The 11,779-nt window shown below is 38.5% G+C and overlaps 1 protein-coding gene across 1 annotated transcript in view; it reads right to left on the reverse strand.

Annotated features, from left to right (window-relative positions):
• The window catches only part of DOCK10 (dedicator of cytokinesis 10), a 185,896-nt gene that overhangs the window by 168,394 nt on the left and 5,723 nt on the right, over positions 1-11,779 (reverse strand). The window contains exon 2 of the mRNA XM_011952036.1: positions 1,413-1,532. Coding sequence (XP_011807426.1) covers positions 1,413-1,532 — 120 coding nt within the window. The remainder of the gene's footprint in view (positions 1-1,412; positions 1,533-11,779) is intronic.

An 11,779-nucleotide genomic window follows, 5' to 3' on the forward strand; every position in this document is an offset into this window, starting at 1 on the left:
AGAAAGAAAGAAAGAAAAAGAAAGAAAGAAAGAAAGAAAGAAAGAAAGAAAGAAAGAAAGAAAGAAAGAAAGAAAGAAAGAAAGAAAGAAAGAAAGAAAGAAAGAAGAAAGAAAGAAAGAAAAGAAAGAAACTGTTCATCAGGTTAATCTTCAGTCTGAAAAATGAAAATGAGGATGTGGAATTTTAAAAAATGTGGTTTAACTTTATGCTTGCAGTTCAACTTCCAGTGGCCTGGTCCAACCACGGAAATGAGATTTCTGCACGAGATAAGTCTCTCTCAAAATGTGCCAGCACTCAAGTGGAAGCCGTTTAAAATTTTGAAAAACATTGGAAGAGTTTCTTTCTTCCTATTTACAAATCTGTCTCCTTTCTTCCATGATTCTTCATACTTGAAACAGAAAATCATTAACTTCCATATACCTTCTTTTTCATGAATCCATGGAGGAAGGTGAAAAAAAACACCCCTTTAAAAGCCAGAAGCCAGACCTGCCCTCAAAGTAAGACAGAAAATGGAAGTTTGAGGCTATTTGAGGAATGTGTGGGCACTGAGACCCATGCTCCCTGATAGAGGTCTGCATGGACAATGGCTGTTTCACAGGGGTACCCTTCAGCTGCCTTTTCATTTGCTTTAAGATGTTGAAGTTTGTGATGTCTGAGACTACCTTTCTTTTAGGAAGAGACAGGAAAATTTACTAACTGCCCATTGAGATCTCTGTTTGCATAGTTAGATAACAATTTAAAAATCTTTAAGACCACAAAGTAACAGTATGTTATGTTTGGACCATGTGGGTGCTCACCATCCAGAACTTTGTGTTTGTTTCCAAATTTCCTTTTCATTCATTATCTCTACTATCCTCAGAGGCTGTCTATGTGGTAGTGTGCATCTAAAGGGGACTATCTCAGACCTCAAATCTCTCCATGAAGATGTTCTAGCCTACTTTTCTTTGCCCCCAAGTGTCAATATCTCCTTATGAAAGGCAAACCAAGATTAAGGGTGATTTTTAAGAACTGCATCTTTTGTGCTAATAGAGTCCTGTCTTTGCCATTGGTTGGCTTCAGTTGCTTGGAAGCTTTCAGTTAGAAATGGCTGAGGGAGGAAGTGCTCTGTGGGTCCAGGTAAGGCAGTGGTCAGAAACCCAGACATTGACAGGTACACGAGTACCAGCTGGAACCAGGCTGTGTCCCGGGCCTCCTCCCAGTCCCCAGTGGCCACTGACTCACTAAGCTTCTGATCTTTCAACTGGAGGGGGCCCTGGGGTACTTTCTATTATTGGATGTGAACTCCTGCTGCAGAGACTGAGATGTAGGGTGGCCACAGGGAGGGCTGGACTCCCTGAATCTACACAGAAAGACAACGAGCGAATCTGTAGGGCCCTCCTGAATCTAGATGACTTGAGAAGAGAAGACTTACTGAAAAGTCATCACTGGGGAAGAACAGGAGATCTTGAAGAGGATCATTCCGGTAGGTCTTTTCAAGTTCTTCAATGACAGTCTCATAATCCAAAGGCTCGAGAAGCCTAGGCTTTTCTTGCTGTAGAAAAAGAAAATATGGTATTAATCACTGACATATACCATCTCCCTTTTCTATGCCTGGTTGGATTTCATCTCTTAGTTATCATTGAGGCTTTGACACTGCACAATCCTTCCAATGCAGTCACAGAGACTCCAGGAATGTAGGGCAAAGCCACGTAACTATTATTTCCAGATCTGAAATAATATGAGAAAATCCTAAAATACCTGATATCTCCCTCAGAAATTCAAACTGTTCTTATTAAGTCCCCAAGGTTCACGATACCCAGCCCTATCACATCCTCAGAACAGATGTTTATGTAAATTTTTGTCAACAGGAAGAAAGGCCTTCTGCTTACTTGCTATGGTTTTATGATAATTATCATCATTTCTTCTGAATTAGATACTTCCTTGTGAGTTCTGCTTGGGTCAATTTGAAAATGTTGGCACCTTGCTAGCAATCAAAGTATCACAGGCAGTCTTAGTTGTCATGAACACATAGATCCTGTGTCAGGATTAATTGCTTGGCTCTGAGCCTCTTTGTCTCTACAGAGACAAGCGAGGTCATTTTCTAATAGAACTGAAAGACAGGACTATTATGGATGTAGTGTGGTGAAAATGGATGTCTGAAAAAGTAGCCCGATAATCACATTGCATTAGATTCCTGAAGCCAAGAGGGAATGCGCTCCCTTCAAAGAAGCCTCCCGTAGTGCCAAACATAAAAATAGAGGGAGAAATGTGACTGTTTCATTATAGGGTTGATGTGTTTGCTCCAGTTGTACAGAACTCATATGGTGAGAAAAATGGACCCTCTCCTGCTGCAAAACACAACAAAATCCAAAACAGAAAACCAAAAGCACAATCTGAGTCCTCTAACCCTTTTGATGAAGCATTTATGCAACCTAAGCGAAAAGCGGTGGTCCTCTGGGTTATTTTGGGACTCCTAGAGGTTTGAGTGGTTCTTATGAAATTTGAACACTAAAGTGATCTCATAAGTGAAAACAATTATTATTTTTCTTTTTCACATAAGTGACATCAACAGATACCTTCCCACCCAAACTCTTCCTTCCCCACAATCACATGTGCCACCCTTCCTCATTCTGCAAAGCACACAGATAGCTTTAACTCCTAAGGCTTTTTTTGGAAGAGCTCTTCTGATAAAGCCCTAGAAACTTTCAATGACATTTTAATAAATGCTAATGGGCTTCTCAAAGTAGCAGTCAATATATATTTTGATAATTTTCCAAATATAAAAAAAAAAAACAAAATGTGAACATAGTGGGCCAATGGCAAGGATCATCATGTACTCTCTACATTAGGAAAAAAAAAAAAAAAACCCAGCTCACTTCACAAATGCTTAAGGAAACTAAAGGTAATGCCAGGTCCAGGTGAATATTCTATCTAGAAGGTCCTTCCAGAAAGGTGGCTAGTTTAGTAAAAACGAAATACCTCACACAATATTTGGAGAAAAGAAATTCAGTTGATCAACATATTTAATGAAAGAGCTGTGAGACATTGAGTATTTTGAGGCAGAAAATACAGAGATGCTATGGCAAGTCTTGGGTAGTGAAAAAAAGTCTTTCTGGAATTGCTACCTTTTGATATTATTCTATTTAGACTTATTTTAAGTTCCAATTCCTTATTTCCCAGGCAAAGGTTAATTCCAAAGATTATAGATTGACAGCTCAAAAGGCAAATGCATGTTTCAGATGTTTGGTTTGCCACCCACATTTATTTTCTTTTTAATTGGCTTGTCTTTAAGTCATGGTATTTCACTCCAGTTCAGCTGTAGGCCTCAGTAGTCTTTATCTTACCCTGCAGCATATTACTTTTATATTACCAACTGCCCCCACAGGCCTTCAAGTCTGAAACAGTTGGCTTATTCTGAAACCTGTTTTTCCCCCCTATTGCGTGTGTAGGTATCAAATGTAGCAAACGAAACAAAATGTACAGTAAAACCCTTTCAGGAAGCTCTTACATCTGCCTTAGCTTTGGTTGGCTGTTTATGTCCCTAAGAGTTCTTCAGCTGAAGTACATGATGCCCTTTGGTACTTACAGCAATAGCCCATGATGTGGCTAATAACACTTTTATCTTCTCCCTCCTCACACCAAAATGAGTAGGGATATGGGAGTGTGGTTTTAGTGTGTATTGTCATTCATAGGTTTAAAGGCAAATGACATATGGATGTTTTGAGAGGGCTTCTATAATCGAGTTCTCACTATCTTTTAAATTTTATCACCCATTAGTCCCAAAATCCAGCATTATTTAAGGAGTTGGAGACAAGATCTTTCAAAGAAGATCTTTTACTGGGACCCCAATGTTACCTAAAATCAATCCCACCTAAATTGGTACAATAGGCAAATCAGAGTTCCCAAGTCACAAGTTATGAATAAAACCACAGAGAAACTAGATCCTAACTCTCCTAAATATACCCAAATAAAACATATGGCCTGCAAGCATCTGAAGGCATAATTTCAGGTATTCATTTCAGGCTATGACATCAATTAATGAATGATATTTATTAGGCCTTGCCCGTTTAGGATATTGCACTGGGGTTATTTTGACATGGGACTGCAAAATCCAGCAGGTCTACTTCATGTAATTTACTAAGTTTTGGCCTCTGGAGGAATAGATTGGTGAAGTTCAATCTTCCCAGTGTATTTGTTGATCATTGTGTAACATCCAAGATATTCAGTGCATCACAACTTTGGGGACATAAAGTTTAAAAAGAAATAGCAATGATATATTTATTCCATACTGTCTAGAGCCTGGGATTAGGCCAAAGTTGTCATAGATGCTTTACATATCTGTAATGGCAAGAATCCGGGCTATATAACCAGTAGTTCTCTCTGGAGCAAGGGAGCTGCCTGCTTGGTATAAAGAGACAGATGTATACAAGGATGGTGGGATCAGTTAATTTCTCACTACTGCTCCTTGCAGAGACATTGAGTGAAACTGGCGACTGAGCAGCATTGATTTACAGCTTTAACAAGGGTTGGGTTGTCTCTCTTGAATTTAATGTGCTTGTTTCTTTTGGAAATGCACCAACTGGGATAAGGTATGTGCCAAGATTACTCTGAATTGGCTTGGATTTTTATAGTGCTTTTTACTCTTTCTCTCAAATGAGTAATGAATTTCATTAGCTGTTCTAAAGTCACTCTGCATGGGAAAAGGCACCCACCAGTACCTGTTATTATGCAACAGGGCTGGTGTTGCACCACAGTGGTAAGAGGCCCTGTTCTTAAGAATTAAGAGATTTGTTTGATCTAGTTTCCCAAATCCACAGCTTTCCTCCAAATCAACTTCACAGCAGAAGAATTCAACTTCACAGCAGAAGAATAGGCTCCTGTCACAAAAACCAATGCTTGCTTCCCATCTACCTGATTTCACTACTGAATGCCAAGACGATTATCGAAGCCCCAAGGTGGTAAAACAGTCATCTTTGTAATAGTCTGGGCTACCCAGGGCATCTCAATTGGCTTGAAACAAGCAAGAACAAAGTATTCCACTACAAATATCTGAATTATTTTCATCACTATAATTCAAGATCAAATGGATGAAGAAATGACATTGAAGAAAATAAGCATTTGAAGTATGTAACACTGAAAATTACATGGCTAAATTACCACCTTCATATTCCTCCAGAATGGAAGCACAATCTAACTGAAACATAAGCTAGACTACCCAGCCTTATTTTGGAAAAATCCAAAGTAAAAAGGAGAGTGTGAGTATAGGTTTTCTACGTCAAGATGCAACAGAGAGTTGAACATATACCCTAGAGCCAGAATTCCTGGGATTCCAGTTTTGGCATTGCCACTTATGAGCTGTGGAACTTCAGGCATGGTAATTAAAATCCCCAAGCATTAATTTCTCCACGTGTAAAATGGTTTAGTAGGTGCTGCCTCACAGGATTAAATGAGATAATACTTTTTAAACACCTAGAAGAGCCCACACCTATAATCCTCATTACCCAAGTGTTAATAGATAAAGGCTATGGGTTTTTAATGTTCACTAGTCAGGGATTTAAAGCATTAGTATTGTAAATTTAATGTCTACAAAGAGCAAATAGTAGTCACTCAATAAATATTTGTTAAATAAATAAATTTATATTATGTCATCGAGATCCAAGAATTCCTTTTCTGGGATTCTATCTTAAAGAAACAAGCACACATATAACCCAAGATTTATACAAGGATGTCTTTACAATATTATCTTTGTAACAAGATGGAGAAAATATAGTCACCCTAATCCAAAGGTATAAGGAAGAAAGGTAGGCTAGTGGAGGCTATACCCAATGTGTGAAGACTCCGACTCCAGAGCTGCTGTTCCAAACCAACGGTTTATCTTTTTCAGAGAACTGTGTATGGTGGAGATAGGCTTAATGCTATGATGCGCTTTGGGAAGGACATTGGAACTAGGACAGCGGTTTGCATAAATCCGTGAATAACTATTAGTACATGCTATAAATAAAGGTGCAGTGCATGCCATAAATTTACTGAACGCTTCAATTCTTCAGCAAAGTTAGCGAACTCACAACATTTCGCATATTAATTGGCTTTTCTTTTTGGAAAACACCAAGTGGCTGGAGTTCATGATCAAGATGGCAAGCATTGGTACAAAAGGAAAGATAAAGAAAGGGCACTCGCTACCTCAGAAGGAAAGAGGTTAAGGTTATCTTGACAGGGGTTCTAGATTCATAGCTATTATGACACTAGAGTTTGAGCTCAGAATACCTATATCTCTAAGGGATAGTAAGGGCACAAACTAGCTAAAAATGGGAAACAGTAAATCATCATGGATAAGAAATAATTAGGAAATTATGGTACATTCATCCTAAGAAACAACACATACCCATTAAAACTAAATTTTTTTAAGTTTGTAATAAAAAGCAAAATTGCTTATGTATTATTGTTCAATAAAGTGGTAATAGATATAATACAACAGAATAATCACACAAGATTTAAGAAATTTAAAGAGAAAAGATTACAGATATGGATCCTAATATTATCAGTTACGATATTTAGGATTTTGCCATTTTGATTTTTCTGCCCTCTCCAAATTTCTACAATGAACATGTATTGCTTTCCTCGTGGTGAGAAAATGAACTTGGTTTCTCAAAACTATCATGTGTTCATGGAAACACTGGGGAGTTATTTGATTTTAAAATTGTTTACCCTTTGAAAATCCACCAGAGAGGGAGCCTAGAAAAATCACAGTGAGACTTCACATAGAAGTTCAACCACTAACAGTTTCAAGTAATTAAGAAAAGATACAGCAAACCCTGGGGAAAGGACACCAGGGAAAATAATTACAGATTATATATGTGGTTCTAGAAGCTAATGTCAGCAAAAAGGAGATGTGCAATTAGCAATTTAATAACCATAATATTTTTCACCTCTGTAGGGAACCATCAACATCTGGTAACTTAAATACTCATGTGTATTGGTCATTGTCACAAAGGATTAGAAATCAGAATCTCTAGTTGGAAGTTCAGGATCTCTTACCTACCAGCTATATAACTTCGACAAGTCATTTGCAACAGCCGATATTGGCATGAATGGGAAAAGGGCAGTGTTGCTGCAAAGATCAAGTAGATAAAGTATGAAAAGTGGTAAGCGAACCACTGAATATCAGACAAATGTAGATTTGTTTTTATTTGAAGACGATTGAAAATTACCCAGTGGCCGGGCGCGGTGGCTCAAGCCTGTAATCCCAGCACTGTGGGAGGCCGAGACGGGCGGATCACGAGGTCAGGAGATCGAGACCATCCTGGATAACACAGTGAAACCCCGTCTCTACTAAAAAAAATACAAAAAACTAGCCGGGCGTAGTGGCGGGCGCCTGTAGTCCCAGCTACTCGGGAGGCTGAGGCAGGAGAATGGCGTAAACCCGGGAGGCGGAGCTTGCAGTGAGCTGAGATCTGGCCACCGCACTCCAGCCTGGGCGACAGAGTGAGACTCCGTCTCAAAAAAAAAAAAGAAAATTACCCTACATGTTTTACCCAAGAAATGTATGCCAATCAGCTAATCAAACCAACTACAATGAATTCTTCATGTACCAGGAGTTGTCCTCTATGCTTTCATATTTATTATTTAAATTTTCTTAAAATAAAACTCAGAAAATTAATGATTCTATTGGAGGCAAAAAACCTAGTCATAAGGAAGAGTACTCAAATAATAAAGGGACAGCTTCTCCTTCCAGCATCTCCTGAGTGAAGTCAGGCTACTCTGTCCCCCACAGGAAAAAGGAAAGCAATCTACCTAATTATGCGTATCAGCAAATGAAAGTGACTTTGAAATTCTACCTTTGTTTTCCTTGAGAAATGGCCTAGAAAATATTTTTATGTATTTATACTTGCAGATCAAAAGAGAAGGATTACATTTAGGATTGGTTTAATATTAAACTCATTAGCTTTGCAAATTGAAAAATCTAAAGAACAATCAGTGTTGCAGATACTTTGAACATCTTTCTGTAGCTCTGACCTACACAGATACAAGGTGAGCTTGTCGGCACTTGGGAGCTCATCAGGAAAAGGACTGATGGAACAAGGAAGAGAGAACATCTCTGTGGCAAATCCCTCGTGACTGAGGATCGCATCTTTGGGATCTACATTCTGAGTGTAATTAGGGAGCCATGTCTTGGTTATTCACCATTGGGGTTGCTCTAGTTTTGTCCACCTGAAGTAGTTATTCTTGGTTCTCTTTTTCAGAAAACCTAGTCTTTTCAAGAAACACTATGAAAAGAGCATTCCCCACTTCCTTTGAGAAGTTTTATGTTCTTTCTGTGACACGTGGTAGATCCTGTGATGCCATTTGGAACTCCCTCTTCCTCAGCCAGCGCTGTTGTTCCCATATATCTGAACCTTTATTCTATTTTCAATATTCATAACAGAATTAATCGTATATCTGAATGGCTTCTTTATTTTCAAAACTATTCATACTGATTAAGGACACAGAAAAACTAACAAAAATTAGATATTTAGTTTGGTACCAATAGAGTAGGCTCTATTAGAGCGCCACATGCTAATTATTTTTCAGTTTTCTTCACATCTTGACATACGGACAAGCAAATCACTCACAGTGATGATTCATGGGGTCTTTTGAGAGACCCTCCAAAAATTTCAATCTTGAAATCTCTAAAACAAATGAGAAGCAACATAGCTTTTAACTAATTTCAGTGTTATATCAAGATAACTGATTAGATTTCTTAGAAGAAATAGAAGATCTAAATGACACATGGATTCTTTAGGCCTTAACTTAATCCAGGACCCTTTGACCTTAATGTAATTGGAATGAAGCCAACTTCCATGCCACTTGTGTTTAAAACAAATGAGAAGTTCGGAGAAAGTCCATACAGCTGGATCCACGACCGCAGCTGTCAGCCTGGGTCATGTAACAGATTTAATTTAGCCTTTCATCAGAGGGAGTTCCCCTGGAGAATCTCTCAAATGTTTGAGCTTCAGAAAACAAGGCTACTTTTTCCTACCAAAAAGGAAATGATTAAGTAAAGAATAAGTCATCCTATACTAACCCTTTAACCTTCTGTCTGTCTTGAACCACACAGTTTCATGAAAATGGAAAAACACCAGTCAAATCAAAGTTAACAACTGTGCAGCTGGGCAAACTCAGATTAAGCTGAATCTGGAAATGGTTCCCTTGGTAACAAAGACGGACACAGATCTCACAAGAAATCAATCAGCAGTAACTCTTTGAATGTCTTAGTCCATTTCAGTGACATAAAGCAGGTGAAAGTCGGTAAAGTATAAAATGTTTTGCAGATATAAGGGATGACTGTATTGTTACATTCAGCACACATATTATAGTTAGAAAAATCAGAATTTTCTATTTTGTTAACCCTTCATTTCATTAGGGCAAGCAAGGACACAAATGAGCTTTACAGGATTTGTGATGTAAGGTGCACTTTCAAACTAAATTTGGATCTTTGAAGTCTTACTTTCTTTTTAAAGAAACCTGACCATGTATATCTCTTATAAGCATGTTAAAATTCACATATTTTTGTATAGCAAATAAACATAAAATTTAAAAGTGGCTGCTTCTCTGTATTTGTAAAGAAGTAGAAAATATCCAAGAAGATCTAAATCAAACTAAATTACATGTCTCATTTAGTTTTCTAGAAACACTTGAATGATAATAAATATCATTAAAAATACATCACAACCCAATTACAAGGCTGCCTGACACAAGGGAAATTAATGCCTTGGAGTAAGCTGTGGAGAATTTTAGATTCATTTATATGAAGCCTGTGATGAGAGCTGTCACCAGGTTAACCTCAGATACTATCTTATTATTTTAATAATCACAAAAACATTCACTCACAGGTCAAGTGTTGTACATGCACATACAGGTCACACATACAAATGTAAATAGTTTTGTCAACAACAGGCATTTTATAATTTCAATATGTCTTCCCATAATGACAGACCATTCTTTTATTTCCTTTCCTACCTGTGGCTACTTGAAGTTGAACACGCATAGTGGATATTCGTTGTCTTTTGGCCTATGTAGCACTCATCCTACTTTCTTTTAGTACTAGCATTTTAATTTCCTTTTGGGGACTTACTTCTTTCCACATTCCCATAAGAAGCAGCCTTGGTGGATCTGACTAATTAAAGGGTCCTGATTTTCTAGCATCAAGGGTGTGTGACCCATTAAACTCTTTCCTGCCGAACTCTGAATCTTGAGTGGAAGGATGCAAAAGTAGATGAAAGGATTGGAATTGTTTCATTTCTGGGGCTACATTCCCACAAGACTTTCCATTAGTTCCAGTCATCAAGACCACCCATTTCCCACTGTCCTGAGCTTCTCTAAGTCCATTCCTGGTTCTCTTCTGAGCCCATCTCTCCACCCTTCCTTCTGTCCCCTTCTCTGGACTGTGTTTGTTCATTGGAGTAGGTTTCTAGTGCTTGCAACTATAGGAATCTAATGAGATATAATACAAGGAATAGTGCCGACAATAAGGGACTATTATTTCCTCAATTTTTATGTTTATTTGGATTTGAATGGTCTTAAAGGAGGACCTCTTTTAGCCAATGACTCCTGTCTTTGAGGTGTGGAAATTTAGGTTTGGTAAACTCCTGAATTACCAACGCAACCCAAGATTGTCTCATTCTGTGAAAAGTACATCAGGTATCAAGCATCCCAAAAATGGGGGCTTAAGAACCTTCCTGCTTCTCCAGGGAGACACATCCAGTGCAGACCCGGTCTCTAATTTTCCATTAAGCCTTACTCATTCAACCCATCACTCTCCTATAACACCAGAACATCTGGAAGCCAAAAGATGAGTTTAAGACCCCGTTTACCTTCAGTGACGATAGTCACATACTATAATTTTGCTCTCTGTAGGAGTTGCCTGGTTGTGTTGGAAGTTCTGGCAAACCCCTGTAATATACAACAGATCAGACATACCTAAGCTAGCAATGGTTTAGGTATGTCTCATCTGTTGTATATTATAGGGGTTTCACCTTTCTTCCTCCCCCCATTTTCATTGTACAAGTCGCATTTACTATATTTATTCTAGTAAAACTAATTCATATGTGTTTTCTTGTAGAAATAACAGTCACACCAAATAATTGATAATAATGGTAACAATATGCACTACCATTTTAAAATAAATTACCCTGTAAATGCCAATAATGGTTGTTGTTTTTCTACTACTGCTATCACAATCAATGGCAAAGACCATAATCAGTATATAATATCTTCTCTCACTGAATACCCACATCAACCCTGGAAAAGATCATTGCTGCTTTTTTTTTTTTTTTTTGATGAGGAAGCTTGGATTTTGAAGACTTCAACAACTTGGCTGCAAGTTGACAGGAGAATTGATATTCTAACCAGCTCAGTTTGAAGCCTGTAGTCTAGTCCACTCCACTCCACCAGCAAAGAACATAGCCTTGCAGAACAGAGAACAGAAAACAGAAATGTTTTTTCTTCACTCCCTGTTGGGAGGATTCTGGAATAGAGCTGCGATTTGGCGTACCATTTCTGCTCCCCTTTTGAGTTTCTGCAGCAAACACAAGAGAAGGCTGGGGCTGGTATAATAAGGTCACCGGGCACCTCAGGGGAACAAAGTGGTAGGGAAAGAGGACCAGGCCAGGCCTGGTGGCTCAGGTCAGGTGTGGTAGCTCACACCTGTAATCCCAGAACATTGGAAGGCCAAGGCAGGTGGATCGCTTGAGGTCAGGAGTGTGAGACCAGCCTGGCCAACATGGTGAAACCCCATCTCTACTAAAAATACAAAAATTAGCC

The sequence above is a fragment of the Colobus angolensis genome, unplaced genomic scaffold (genome assembly GCF_000951035.1).
Source record: "Colobus angolensis palliatus isolate OR3802 unplaced genomic scaffold, Cang.pa_1.0 Scaffold33, whole genome shotgun sequence".
NCBI classification, from domain to species: domain Eukaryota; kingdom Metazoa; phylum Chordata; class Mammalia; order Primates; family Cercopithecidae; genus Colobus; species Colobus angolensis.